This window comes from Ranitomeya imitator, chromosome 5, assembly GCF_032444005.1.
Source record: "Ranitomeya imitator isolate aRanImi1 chromosome 5, aRanImi1.pri, whole genome shotgun sequence".
Taxonomy (NCBI): Eukaryota; Metazoa; Chordata; class Amphibia; order Anura; family Dendrobatidae; genus Ranitomeya; species Ranitomeya imitator.
Window position 1 is genome coordinate 380,967,184 of NC_091286.1, and position 15,464 is coordinate 380,982,647.

General features: G+C 42.9%; 1 protein-coding gene across 1 annotated transcript in view; it reads left to right on the forward strand.

The window, feature by feature from the left end:
• COL21A1 (collagen type XXI alpha 1 chain) overlaps positions 1–15,464 on the forward strand; it is a 536,987-nt gene that overhangs the window by 315,874 nt on the left and 205,649 nt on the right. Inside the window, exon 13 of the mRNA XM_069726746.1 lies at positions 2,965–3,018. Within this exon, the coding sequence (XP_069582847.1) occupies positions 2,965–3,018 (54 nt within the window). The remainder of the gene's footprint in view (positions 1–2,964; positions 3,019–15,464) is intronic.

Below are 15,464 nucleotides of genomic sequence, written 5' to 3' on the forward strand. Positions count from 1 at the left end.
ATACTCCATCTCTCTCATCTCTCTGCTGCCAGAACAAAATAATGATCCAGATGTAATCTATTACCGCATATGTTGATGTATACCAGCAGGTGAAAAAATAAATGCTTTACCAACCATAAAATAGTCAGGATGGACTGCAGTTTTATTGCATGACAGTGCAATAATTGTGAGAATCATTGCCTAGGCAACATGTGCAACATGAACATGTTGCAATATGAACAAAATAATGTCATCATTTAATGTAATATTGCATCATAACGTAAAGCATTATCTTGCATACTTCTAACACCAAACCACGCAACAGGCTCCCCATCCTCTGTGGCATTGGACCATTGTGGTGAAATAGTTAACTAGCCACTAGTTAACTAGCCACTAGTTAACTAGCTACTTGTTTAGCTTTCAATGTTTTTAAAGTGACATACCAAAGAAACCACTAGACATGGATTAAGAAGAATGGATATGGGACAAAAGTTTATGATGTAAAACATCTTTATTGACCCCTTCCTGACATGTGCCATACATGTACTGCTCTGCGCGAGCTGCGTTCCTGCAAAGAGCAGTACATGTATGGCAGCACAATTGTGCAACCTCAACCTCACATAGAGCTGACACCACGCAGCAACGCCACGATCGATCTTAGCACCAATCGTGGACATTTAACCTACCTGATGATGCTGTCAGTAGTGACAGCGGCATAGATGAGCATCACGCAGGGAATGAGCTCCCTGCACGCTTCCATCAGGACAACATGATGCGATTACGTTGTCCTGATGGTCTCCATGGAGAACCCCGACCCCCAAGATGGCCACAGGGTCAATCCTGGTCCTGCAGGAAAGGTGGCTTCCCAGTGTCTGCAGGTAGCAGGACCTGAGACAGCTCCTTCCCTGCCTGTCACTTGCTGCTCCGATGTTCTGTTGGTGGAATATTCCCTGTATTGAGGTATATGGAGGCACTGTGGATGCCATAGGACCTGTGATCCAGCAGTGTCCGTATTTTTAGGATTGCATAAAAGTGCCGTCGGCCACAGTTCTGCGCACTTCTGAAATGACGGACACCGCTGAACAGAGGCCAGATGGAGTCTAGAGTAACTCTGCTGCCTCATTATAGTGAATGTATCCATCGGAGATTTCATCTGTCATGTCACTCGGAGATTTAGATGGAAATCCCGATGTGAGTGCTCAGCGTAGAGCGCGGATAAGTGTGATCATAAATGTCATGTAAAATGTTCCCAATAAAAGCTTCAACTCAATCCGCAAAAAAAGCAAGCCGCCACTCAGGTCTGTGATTTGTTAATGGAAATATATGGTATTTCTACATTTCTACATTTAGCAGAAATTGTGGGATATGGTTTTGTGCCATTTTTACATTTTCCCAGTATGAAAAAGTAAAATTTGGGGCTAACACAATTTTGTAAAGCACCTGAAGGGTTAATAAACTGCTTGAATGTGGTATTGAGTAGCTTGAGGGGTGCAGTTTTTAGAATGGTGTCACTTTTGGGTATTTTCTGTCAAATAGACCCCTCAAAGTGACCTCAAATGTGACATGGTCCCTAAAAAAATGATTTTGCTAATTTTTTTGTAAAATGAGAAATCGCCTGCCAACATTTAACCCTTATAACTTCCTAAAAAAAAAAAGATGATTAAAAAATTGTGCTGATGTAAAGTAGACATGTGGGAAATGTTATTTATTAACTATTTAGTGCGATATGACTCTATAACTTAATGGCATTAAAATTAAAAGTTTGAAAATTATAAAATTTTCGCCAATTTTCCATTTTTTTCACAAATAAAGGCAAATCATATTAAATGCATTTTACCACTATCATGAAGTACAATATGTCACAAGAAAACGTTCTCAGAATCAGTGGGATCCATTGAAGTGTTCCAGAGTTATGACCTAAAGTGACAGTGGTTGGAATTGTAAAAATTGGCCTAGTTAGGAAGGTGAAAACAGGCTTCGCGGCGAAGGGGTTAAACAGAAGGTGGCTATAACTGGAGCTTTGTGCAACATAGTGCCCACACAAGTACAATGATTCAATATAAAATCATATTAAAAACAAGATTTGTACACAAGGGTATAGAAATTAATTCAAAGAGGGAACCACAGAAAATATAAGGTTGTAAAATTAGTGATTAAAGTGTATAAATGTAGTAATCCCTTTAAAAATTACCATAAACAGTATAAATACAGAGATGACAGTATTCAATTGTATGGTAAATGATTTATGCAATATACCAACTTGCCCAGAATATATACTGCAATGAAAAAGGGGTATATAATCTAAAAAGTATTGTATAGGGAGAAGGAATGTAGATAGCAGCAAGGGTTTTACCTGATGGTGGTCCGGTAGTGGTCCACGATTCAAGAGCAGCGCATACCCCGCACTACAATACTTTGTAGATTGGTAACAGGATTGCGCATATTTTACTCTAGTCCCATTGCTCTCATTTCACGTAACAGCCTTTTATGTGGCACTATATCAAATGCAAAAGTCCAGTTAGAGGACATCCACAGTGTTACCTTGGACCAGTCTGGAATTTACCTCCTTGATAGTCTCAATCCTTCATAAACCCATGTTGATTGGTCATGATGTTATTTTTTTAGAAAAACTCCAGGATAGCATGTTAAAAAGCTCTCAAAGATTTTGAGAGTAGAGGTTAAACTTAACAGCCTAAAATGTCTATGTTTAGTCTTTGTTCCCTTCTTAAATATTGGCACCATATTTGCTATGTGCAAGTCCTGTAGTATAGACCCTGTTATCATGGAATCCTAATGATCTGTCTTTCACCATACAGTACTTAATTCATGCAGTACTCGGGGATGAATGCCACCTGGGACTGGTAATTTATCTACTTTAGTGTACTTCATGCTGCTTTAAGCAGTTGACACATTTCTTGATCTGTCAAAATTTTTCATGCAGTAGTTATTTAAATTAAAGAACTTATAATCTTTATTTTTATTTAGGGTGAACGTGGAATTCCTGGTTTTCCAGGACAACATGGACAGCAGGGATCAAAGGTTAGAACATATACATTTCATTTTTTAACTTGAATATCAACGAATGGAGAACATTACAACCCCTATTCCAGAAAAGTTTGCATGCTGTGTATATTGTAAATACAAAAAGGACGCAATGACATGGCCATAGTTTATTCACAACAGAACATTGAAAACAAATCAGAAGGTAGAAGTTAAACAATTTTACATCTCATTTTGAAAAAATTAACTCATTTAGAAATTAAGGGGGTTGTCCTCATGATTTCCCCTTATAAAACAATAACACATACACATGTTCCTCTCCCAGAGATTGTGTAACATTGTTATGTCACCCAATCACAGAATGCTGGCTTCACTCTCCCCGTCTGAGGACAAATCACATACAACGGGTGGAAGTTAGAGCTGCAGCTCTCTCATTTCCTTTGGATGTATGTGATATGATCAAAGTCAAGTCATCCCACAAGTAAAACAAGTCAGTCCCTATCATACAGCTCAGCAGTGATTGCTGAAGTTGAGAACCACAGCAGGTAAAGTTTAAAATAGTAACATAGTTATTAAGGTTGAAGGAAGACTAAGTCTATCTAGTTCAACCCATAGCCTAACATGCCCTGTTGATCCAGAGGAAGGCAAAAAAAACCCATGTGGCAAATAGTAAGCTCCACATTGGGGAAAAAATTTCTTCCCGACTCCACATACATCAATCAGACTAGTTCCCTGGATAAACGCCCTATCAATGAATCTAATATATATATATAATCTATAACATTATACTTTTCAAGAAAGGCATCCAGTCCCCTCTTAAATTTAAGTAACGAATCACTCATTACAACATCATACGGCAGAGAGTTCCATAGTCTCACTGCTCTTACAGTAAAGAATCCGCGTCTGTTATTATGCTTAAACCTTCTTTCCTCCAGACGTAGAGGATGCCCCCTTGTCCCTGTCTCAGGTCTATGATTAAAAATATCATCAGAAAGGTCTTTATACTGTCCCCTCATATATTTATACATTAAAATAAGATCACCCCTTAGCCTTTGTTTTTCCAAACTAAATAGCCCCAAGTGTAATAACCTATCTTGGTATTGCAGACACCCCAGTCCGCTAATAACCTTGGTCGCTCTTCTCTGCACCTGCTCTAGTTCAGCTATGTCTTTCTTATACACCGGAGACCAAAACTGTACACAGTATTCTAAGTGTGGTTGAACTAGTGACTTGTATAGAGATAAAATGATGTTCTCCTCATGAGCATCTATGCCTCTTTTAATGCATACCATTATTTTATTTGCCTTTGTAGCAGCTGCCTGACACTGGCCACTAAATATGAGTTTGCCATCCACCCATACACCCAGGTCTTTTTCATTGATGGTTTTGCTCAGAGTTTTAGAATTAAGCGCATAGTTATACATCTTATTACTTCTGCCCAAGTGCATGACCTTGCATTTATCCCCATTAAAGCTCATTTGCTATTTATCAGCCCAAGCTTCTAGTTTACATAAATCATCTTGTAATATAAAATTGTCCTCCTCTGTATTGATTACCCTGCAGAGTTTAGTGTCCTCTGCAAATATTGAAATTCTGCTCTGTATGCCCCCTACAAGGTCATTAATAAATATGTTAAAAAAGAAGAGGGCCCAATACTGACCCCTGTGGTACCCCACTGCTAACCACGACCCAGTCCGAGTGTGCTCCATTAATAGCCACCCTTTGTTTCCTATCCCTGAGCCAGCTCTTAACCCACTTACACATATTTTCCCCTATCCCCAATATTTTCATTTTATGTATCAACCTTTTGTGTGGCACCTGTTGTGAATTTGCTTTTTGGCTCCCTCTAGTGGTTACTAGTTTTTTGACTCTGGTTTTTCTGTCTTTCCTTTTATCCGCACCTGGGTCGTTAGTTAGGGGCGTTGCTTTATAAGCTCCCTGGACACTCAGTTCTATGCCTGGCAACGTAGTTATCAGAGCTAATCTTCTGTGCTCTTGTCTACTGATCCTGGTCCGGTTATTCAGCTAAGTCATTTACTTTGCTTTTTGCTATTTGTTTTTGGTTTAGTATTTTTGTCCAGCTTGTTCCTAATCTGTATCCTGACTTTTGCTGGAAGCTCTAGGGCGCTGGTGTTCTCCCCCCGGACCGTTAGACGGTTCGGGGGTTCTTGAATTTCCAGTGTGGATTTTTGATAGGGTTTTTTTGTTGACCATATAAGTTACCTTTCTATATTCTGCTATTAGTTAGCGGGCCTCTCTGTGCTAAACCTGGTTCATTTCTGTGTTTGTCATTTCCTCTTACCTCACCGTTATTATTTGTGGGGGGCTTCTATCCTGCTTTGGGGTCCCTTTCTCTGGAGGCAAGAGAGGTCTTTGTTTTCCTCTACTAGGGGTATTTAGATTCTCCGGCTGGCGCGAGTCATCTAGGATCAACGTAGGTATGACCCCCGGCTACTTCTAGTGTTGGCGTTAGGAGTAGATATATGGTCAACCCAGTTACCACTGCCCTATGAGCTGGATTTTTGTATCTTGCAGACTTCCACGTTCCTCTGAGACCCTCGCCATTGGGGTCATAACAGTTTGCCAGGCCTATATTAAATGTTTAATGCATTGCAAAAGAGGGATTATAAGAAAGAAGATTCTGAGTTTTTTTTTTTTTTCTCCTCTCTCATTTTTTTTTTTTTTTTTTTTTTTTTCTTCATCCCCTTTACCTCAGAGTGGCTTATGCTTGCTGCAGACATGAATGTCCAGACCTTGATTACAAGTGTGGACCAGCTGGCTACTCGTGTGCAGGGCATACAAGATTATGTTATCAGAAGTCCTGGGTCAGAACCTAAGATACCGATTCCTGAACTGTTTTCCGGAGACAGGTTTAAGTTTAGGAATTTCAAGAATAATTGTAAATTGTTTTTGTCCCTGAGACCCTGTTCATCTGGAGACTCCGCTCAGCAAGTAAAAATTGTTATTTCGTTCTTACGGGGTGACCCTCAAGATTGGGCTTTTTCGCTGGCGCCAGGAGATCCGGCATTGGCTGATATTGATGCGTTTTTTCTGGCGCTCGGTTTACTTTATGAGGAACCCAATCTTGAGATTCAGGCAGAAAAGGCCCTGCTGGCTATGTCTCAGGGGCAGGACGAGGCTGAAGTGTATTGCCAAAAATTTCGGAAATGGTCCGTGCTGACACATTGGAACGACTGTGCACTGGCCGCTAATTTTAGAAATGGTCTTTCTGATGCCATTAAAGATGTTATGGTGGGTTTTCCCATTCCCACAGGTCTGAATGATGCTATGGCACTGGCTATTCAAATTGACCGGCGATTGCGGGAGCGCAAGACCGCAAATTCCCTCATGGTGTTGTCTGAACAGACACCTAATTCGGTGCAATGTGATAGAAAAACCGCAAATTCCCTCATGGTGTTGTCTGAACAGACACCTGATTTAATGCAATGTGATAGAATCCTGACCAGAAATGAGCGGAAAATTCATAGACGCCGGAATGGCTTGTGCTACTACTGTGGTGATTCTACACATGTTATCTCAGCATGCTCTAAACGTATAGCTAAGGTTGTTGGTCCGGTCACCGCTGGAAATTTGCAACCTAAATTTATTCTGTCTGTAACTTTGATTTGCTCACTGTCGTCTTATCCTGTCATGGCGTTTGTAGATTCAGGTGCTGCCCTGAGTCTTATGGATCTGTCATTTGCTAAGCGCTGTGGTTTTACTCTTGAACCATTAGAAAATCCTATTCCTCTTAGGGGTATTGATGCTACGCCATTGGCAGCAAATAAACCGCAGTATTGGACACAGGTTACCATGTGCATGACTCCTGAACACCGCGAGGTGATACGTTTTCTTGTTTTACATAAAATGCATGATTTGGTTGTTTTAGGGCTGCCATGGTTACAGACCCATAATCCCGTCCTGGACTGGAAGGCTATGTCAGTTTCTAGTTGGGGCTGTCGTGGTATTCATGGGGATATCCTGCCTGTGTCTATTGCTTCTTCTACGCCTTCGGAAGTTCCGGAGTATTTGTCTGATTATCAGGATGTCTTTAGCGAGTCCAGGTCCAGTGCATTGCCTCCTCATAGGGACTGTGACTGTGCTATAGATTTGATTCCAGGCAGTAAATTTCCTAAGGGAAGACTCTTTAATCTGTCGGTACCTGAACATACCGCTATGCGTTCGTATATCAAGGAGTCTTTGGAGAAAGGACATATTCGTCCGTCTTCTTCCCCTCTTGGTGCAGGATTCTTTTTTGTGGCTAAAAAGGACGGATCTTTGAGGCCTTGTATTGATTATCGGCTTTTAAATAAGATCACTGTCAAATTTCAGTATCCTCTGCCGCTGTTGTCTGACTTGTTTGCCCGAATTAAAGGTGCCAAGTGGTTCACCAAGATAGACCTTCGTGGTGCGTACAACCTTGTGCGCATTAAGCAAGGTGATGAATGGAAAACCGCATTCAATACGCCCGAAGGTCATTTTGAGTACTTGGTGATGCCTTTTGGGCTCTCCAATGCGCCTTCAGTTTTTCAGTCCTTTATGCATGACATTTTCCGGAAGTATCTGGATAAATTTTTGATCGTTTATCTGGATGATATTTTGGTTTTTTCTGATGATTGGGACTCGCATGTGGAGCAGGTCAGGTTGGTCTTTAAAATTTTGCGTGAAAATTCTTTGTTTGTCAAAGGCTCAAAGTGTCTCTTTGGTGTACAGAAGGTTCCCTTTTTGGGGTTTATTTTTTCCCCTTCTGCTGTGGAGATGGACCCGGTCAAGGTCCGAGCTATTCTTGATTGGACTCAGCCCTCGTCACTTAAGAGTCTTCAGAAGTTCTTGGGTTTCGCTAACTTCTACCGTCGTTTTATCGCTAATTTTTCTAGCGTTGTGAAACCTTTGACGGATATGACCAAGAAGGGCTCCGATGTAGCTAACTGGGCTCCTGCTGCCGTGGAGGCTTTCCAGGAGTTGAAACGCCGGTTTACTTCGGCGCCTGTTTTGTGCCAGCCCGATGTCTCACTTCCCTTTCAGGTTGAGGTGGATGCTTCGGAGATTGGAGCAGGGGCCGTTTTGTCGCAGAGAGGCCCTGGTTGCTCTGTTATGAAACCTTGTGCCTTTTTCTCTAGGAAGTTTTCGCCTGCCGAGCGAAATTATGATGTGGGCAATCGGGAGTTGTTGGCCATGAAGTGGGCATTTGAGGAGTGGCGTCATTGGCTCGAGGGTGCTAAGCATCGTGTGGTGGTCTTGACTGATCACAAAAATCTGATGTATCTCGAGTCTGCTAAACGCCTTAATCCGAGACAGGCCCGCTGGTCATTGTTTTTCTCCCGCTTTGATTTTGTTGTCTCGTATTTACCAGGTTCAAAGAATGTGAAGGCCGATGCTCTTTCTAGGAGCTTTGTGCCTGATGCTCCTGGAGTCGCTGATCCTGTTGGTATTCTTAAGGATGGAGTTATCTTATCAGCTATTTCTCCGGATCTGCGACGTGTGTTGCAGAGATTTCAAGCTGATAGGCCTGAGTCTTGTCCACCTGACAGACTGTTTGTTCCGGATAAGTGGACCAGCAGAGTCATTTCCGAGGTTCATTCCTCGGTGTTGGCAGGTCACCCGGGAATTTTTGGCACCAGAGATCTGGTGGCCAGGTCCTTTTGGTGGCCTTCTTTGTCAAGGGATGTGCGGTCATTTGTGCAGTCCTGTGGGACTTGTGCTAGAGCTAAGCCTTGCTGTTCTCGTGCCAGCGGGTTGCTCTTGCCCTTGCCTGTCCCGAAGAGACCTTGGACACATATCTCCATGGATTTCATTTCTGATCTTCCGCTATCTCAGGGCATGTCTGTTATCTGGGTGATATGTGATCGCTTCTCCAAGATGGTCCATTTGGTTCCTTTGCCTAAGCTGCCTTCCTCTTCCGATCTGGTTCCTGTGTTTTTCCAGAACGTGGTTCGTTTGCACGGCATCCCTGAGAATATTGTGTCAGATAGAGGATCCCAGTTCGTTTCCAGGTTCTGGCGATCCTTTTGTAGTAGGATGGGCATTGATTTGTCGTTTTCCTCTGCTTTCCATCCTCAGACTAATGGACAGACGGAGCGAACCAATCAGACTTTGGAGGCTTATTTGAGGTGTTTTGTCTCTGCTGATCAGGACGATTGGGTGACATTCTTGCCGTTGGCTGAGTTTGCCCTTAATAATCGGGCTAGTTCCGCCACCTTGGTTTCGCCTTTTTTCTGCAACACTGGTTTCCATCCTCGCTTTTCTTCAGGTCATGTGGAGTCTTCTGACTGTCCTGGGGTGGATTCTGTGGTGGATAGGTTGCAGCGGATCTGGAATCATGTGGTGGACAACTTGAAGTTGTCACAGGAGAGGGCTCAGCGCTTTGCCAACCGCCGCCGCGGTGTGGGTCCCCGACTACGCGTTGGGGATTTGGTATGGCTTTCTTCCCGCTTTGTTCCTATGAAGGTCTCCTCTCCCAAATTTAAACCTCGTTTTATTGGTCCTTACAAGATATTGGAAATCCTTAATCCTGTATCTTTTCGTCTGGATCTTCCTGTGTCGTTTGCTATTCACAATGTATTTCATAGGTCCTTGTTGCGGCGGTACGTTGTGCCTGTAGTTCCTTCTGCTGAGCCTCCTGCTCCGGTGTTGGTTGAGGGCGAGTTGGAGTACGTGGTGGAGAAGATCTTGGATTCTCGCCTCTCCAGGCGAAGACTTCAGTACCTGGTCAAGTGGAAGGGCTATGGTCAGGAGGATAATTCCTGGGTGGTCGCCTCTGATGTTCATGCGGCCGATTTAGTTCGTGCCTTTCATGCCGCTCATCCTGATCGCCCTGGTGGTCGTGGTGAGGGTTCGGTGACCCCTCACTAAGGGGGGGGTACTGTTGTGAATTTGCTTTTTGGCTCCCTCTAGTGGTTACTAGTTTTTTGACTCTGGTTTTTCTGTCTTTCCTTTTATCCGCACCTGGGTCGTTAGTTAGGGGCGTTGCTTTATAAGCTCCCTGGACACTCAGTTCTATGCCTGGCAACGTAGTTATCAGAGCTAATCTTCTGTGCTCTTGTCTACTGATCCTGGTCCGGTTATTCAGCTAAGTCATTTACTTTGCTTTTTGCTATTTGTTTTTGGTTTAGTATTTTTGTCCAGCTTGTTCCTAATCTGTATCCTGACTTTTGCTGGAAGCTCTAGGGCGCTGGTGTTCTCCCCCCGGACCGTTAGACGGTTCGGGGGTTCTTGAATTTCCAGTGTGGATTTTTGATAGGGTTTTTTTGTTGACCATATAAGTTACCTTTCTATATTCTGCTATTAGTTAGCGGGCCTCTCTGTGCTAAACCTGGTTCATTTCTGTGTTTGTCATTTCCTCTTACCTCACCGTTATTATTTGTGGGGGGCTTCTATCCTGCTTTGGGGTCCCTTTCTCTGGAGGCAAGAGAGGTCTTTGTTTTCCTCTACTAGGGGTATTTAGATTCTCCGGCTGGCGCGAGTCATCTAGGATCAACGTAGGTATGACCCCCGGCTACTTCTAGTGTTGGCGTTAGGAGTAGATATATGGTCAACCCAGTTACCACTGCCCTATGAGCTGGATTTTTGTATCTTGCAGACTTCCACGTTCCTCTGAGACCCTCGCCATTGGGGTCATAACAGGCACCGTATCAAAAGCTTTTGAAGTTCATATACACTACGTCTACTGTGTTCCCTTGGTCCAGTCTGGAACTTACCTCTTCATAGAAATTGATCAGATTAGTCTGACATGAACGGTCCCTAGTAAACCCATGTTGATACTGGGTCATGAGGTTATTCCTCTTCAGATGCTCCAGTATAGCATCCCTTAGAATGCCCTCCAGGATTTTACCCACAGTAGAGGTTAAGCTTACTGGCCTATAATTACCGAGTTCAGTTTTTGTCCACTTTTTGAATATTGGCACCACATTTGCTATACGCCAGTCCTGTGGTACAGACCCTGTTATTATGGAGTCTTTAAAGATTAAAAATGGTTTATCAATGACTGTACCTAATTCCTGCAGTACTCGGGGGTGTATCCCATCCGGGCCCGGAGATTTGTCAATTTTAGAGATTTTAGACGCCGCCGCACTTCCTGCTGGGTTAAGCAGGTGACATTTAGTTGGGAATTTTTATCACTAGATATTTTGTCTGCCATGGGATTTTTCTTGAGTAAATACTGATGAAAAAAATCATTAAGCATATTGCTTTTTCCTCATCCTCATTCACCATTTCACCCAGACTATTTTTAAGGGGGCCAACACTATCATTTTTTAGTTTCTTACTATTTATGTAGTTAAAGAATATTTTAGGATTATTTTTACTCTCTCTGGCAATGAGTCTCTCTGTCTCAATTTTTACTGCCTTGATTTGCTTTTTACAGAATTTATTTAATTTTTTGTATTTATTTAATGCCTCCTCACTACCTACTTCCTTTAATTCTCTAAATGCTTTCTTTTTGTCACTTATTGCGCCCCTTACAGCTCTATTTAGCCATATTGGTTTCCTCCTATTTCTAGTATGTTTATTCCCATACGGTATATACTGTGCACAGGTCCTATCCAGGATGCTAATAAATGTCTCCCATTTCCTTTGTGTATTATTATGTCTCAGGATATTGTCCCAGTTAATTGCACCAAGATCCTCTCTCATCCGTTGTAAATTTGCCCTCCGGAAGTTTAGTGTCCTTGTAACCCCTCTTCTACACATCTTATTAAAGGATACATGAAAACTTATTATTTTGTGATCACTATTCCCCAAGTGACCCCCAACCCTTATATTTGCTATGCGGTCTGGCCTGTTGGTTAATATTAGTCTAGCAGTGCCCCCCTTGTTGTTGGGTCCTGAACCAGTTGTGAAAGGTAATTGTCTCTCATAGTTGTCAAAAACTGATTACCTTTGCTGGAACTGCAGGTTTCTGTTCCCCAATCTATTTCAGGGTAGTTGAAGTCCCCCATAATAATGACTTCTCCTTGAGTCGCAGCTTCATCTATTTGCTTTATAAGGATATTCTCCATTGCTTCCATTATTTTTGGAGACTTATAAGAAACCTCTATCAGTAATTTATTATTTTTTTCCCCCTCCCCTTATCTCCACCCACAGGGATTCTACATTTTCATTACATTCACCTATATTATCACGCAGGATGGGTTTTAAGGATGATTTTACATACAGACACACCCCACCCCCTCGCTTATCTGTACGGTCATTTCTGAACAGGCTATAGCCCTGTAAGTTAACAGCCCAGTCATGGCTCTCATCCAGCCACGTTTCAGATATCCCCACCATGTCATAACTATGCTCCAACAACATAAGTTCTAATTAGTCCATTTTGTTGGCGATGCTTCTGGCATTAGTATACATGCACTTGATGTTCCTCTCTGTACCTCTATTCTTTCTTAAATTATTAACTGTTCTAATCCCACCCCCCATGCCACCGCCACCCCCAACTTCCTTATTTGTGCCCAGGTCTCTATCTGCACTATCGTCCCCTCCTATAAAATGAATAGCCTCCCCCCCAATCCCTAGTTTAAACACTCCTCCAACCTTCTAGCCATTTTCTCTCCCAGCACAGCTGCACCTACCCCATTGAGATGCAGCCCGTCCCTAGCTTAGAACCTGTAGCCAACTGAGAAGTCGACCAGTTCTCCAGGAACCCAAACCCCTCCTTCCTACACCAATTCTTGAGCCACTTATTAACCTCCTTAATCTCCCATTGCCTCTCTGGCGTGGCACGTGGTACAGGCAGTATTTCGGAAAATACCCCGTTGGAGGTTTGACAGTGTAGAAGTATCATTGCTCCTGGGAGCTTCCTGATTGGTCATTTCTTCCTGCTAACCCTTTAATGGGCCTTTACTACATAGCTTTGTTAATTGTGGTATAGCTCTTTCTTTATATAATTTGTTGTAGTGAAACTTGTAGAGTTGTCAAAACGTACAGTAGAAAAAATATACTTATTACAATAATCATACACTGTGCAATAAATGTTGGCATTTACACATTACACATAAAAATGACAAAACTACCTCAATGCTGCCTCTTAATCCACAAAACACTAATGTAGTGCAAATACTGGCATCGTTTAAAGACGAGACATCAAAAAAATTGGCTTCTACATATGTTTCAATGTCATCAGTATGAATTTTTTAAGTATTAAGCCCTGGCTTTAGTTCTTGCTGCTCTGTGCCACCATGTCAACTATGCAGTAGTGATGAGCGAATGTGTTCGGATAACGTCTTATCCAACCATGCTCGGGTGTTATTCGAACATCTGGATGTGCTCGTATATTATGTTCGAGTCATCGCGGCTGCATGTCTCATGTCTGTTAGCCTCAACCGATGTGGGGATTACTTGTTTGTTAGGGAATTCCCAACATGTGTTGAAGCTGGCTAACAACTGCAAATCATGCAGCTGTGGGGACTCGAACATAATATTCGAGCACATCCAGATGCTCGAATAACACCCGAGTGTGCTCGGATAAGACATTATTCGAGCATGTTCGCTCATCATCACTACTAGGCAGCACTTGCATAAAATTTGCTGGATGCAGTAAAGGCATCTATGTGATGTCAGTTGGGGCAACATGGTGTTTCAGTTGTTACACTGGAGCCTTGCAGCGCTGGTGTCTTGGATTGAAATCCCAACAAAGGCAACATCTGCAAGGGATTTGTATGTTCTCCCTGAATTTGCGTGGATTCCTCCCATACTCCAGTAACATACTGATAGGGAATTTAGATTGTGAGCTCCAGTATGAACAGTGCTGATGATTGATTCTAAGTGTAAATCATCTTTATTAAAATGATCTCCTATTTTGCTGCTGCAGAGTATGTCCTTTATCTAAATATCACTGACTGAGGTGGACTCAATATTCTATAAAATATAATATTTATTAAATTAAGATTCTAATATCTTTCCACCATGCTTTACAGTTTATTCACCACCACCCTAGTTCATTACTTGGGTCATGCTGTGGATATTAATATGACATTTAAATAAAGACCATGTGCTCTGTTACTTACTTTATGTGTGAACCCTCTCTAACAAATCCTCTTAAGGGAACTACACTTTACATCCCTTTAAGTGATATTTAGACACCTAGCTGTCTCAATAGTCATGTGAGTCGCTCACCAGGGCAATGGGGATACTCGGTACTGGGAATTAAAGGGGATGTCACAGTGGCTGCAACCCGGTCCGTGACCCAGGGCACTCAAGTAAAAGGGGAAAGTCTTTTAAAGGAGTTGTAGGAATAAAGTTATATTCGTGACTCCATCTGTGGTTCTCGGTCAGAGGGGCCGACGCTGCTTAAAGGGGTTCTCTGGGGTGATGTTACTGCAGCATAGATGGTGACGCTTCCCACAGGTGAAGCGGGGTCCCCAGGGCTCCCAGTGTAGTGGGCAAGGATGGTGGGTTGCAGGTAAATAAACAGAGGACACGGGATAGCAGTCTTTACCTGGTTTACTGTTGTTGTAGTCAGCCTCAGTCCAGGGTACTGGTAACAGGTGTAGATGGAGTCCAGGCAGCCTGAAGACAGGTGGAAACCCCTTTAACAGGTCAGGTTTGGGAGCCTTCCACTTTGCCTGACTATTATTTCCTTGCTCCCTGTAGTATCCTAACAAGGTCCTTGTTCTCTCTTGTCCTGGGACAGTACCTGCACGGTAGGCAACTTGAGCCGTTTCTCTGGGGTCTCTTTATATGGTGACTCCAGGCTCTGAAATGCTGCTGTACCTCAGGTTTTATGTGGGCAGGTTACTTTCAGTTCTCTGCCCTCCAGTTCTGCTGTGGGACTTGCAGTTCCACACAGCCTCAGGCTCCCGGTGCCCGGTTTCTGCGCTCAGCTCTGAAGGACCAATCGCAGCCGTCCTCCAGCTCTTAGGTTCCTCAGTGCTCCCTCACTCTCTGCTTGTCTGCACCAGACTGTCTAACTCCTCTTCCAGACCAGGATGTATATTGAGGGAAGCTCCCCTAAAACCAGGTTTAGAGCTGCCCATTCTTGCCTGGAGTCAAAATGTGTTGAATGTAAGATTACCTGCCTCCTGTCTCCAGCATGGCACTACCCTCCCTGTGTGGAAGGCAGCTCCACTATGGTACCCGAACTCCTGGGGTGCCACACATGTATCAGATATCTTGCCCTAAGTTGTTATTGTACCCTCTCTGAAACTATTATATCCAGATCCATCAAATAAGAAGTCCTTACAGTATAGGCAGGGCTCAATACTTTTCAATTGCTGGATCCCCCTTAGTTGCTTTTAGAGAGATATTGCACTTTGAACATTTAGATTATAGCACCTAGCAAAACAATACAAACAGATATTTTGAGTATGGGGACTCCTGCTACTAACATATTTCCCTTTATCCCTAGCAGAACACACTGTCCATTAATAGTAAAGTTCTCTCATATAAAACTATTATGTAACAGATACATCCATTTGCTAACTGGCAGAAATGTTTCATCCAGCCCCTACATCATGCCTTAATATAACATAACGTGTTTCACCCTCCCTTGTTGT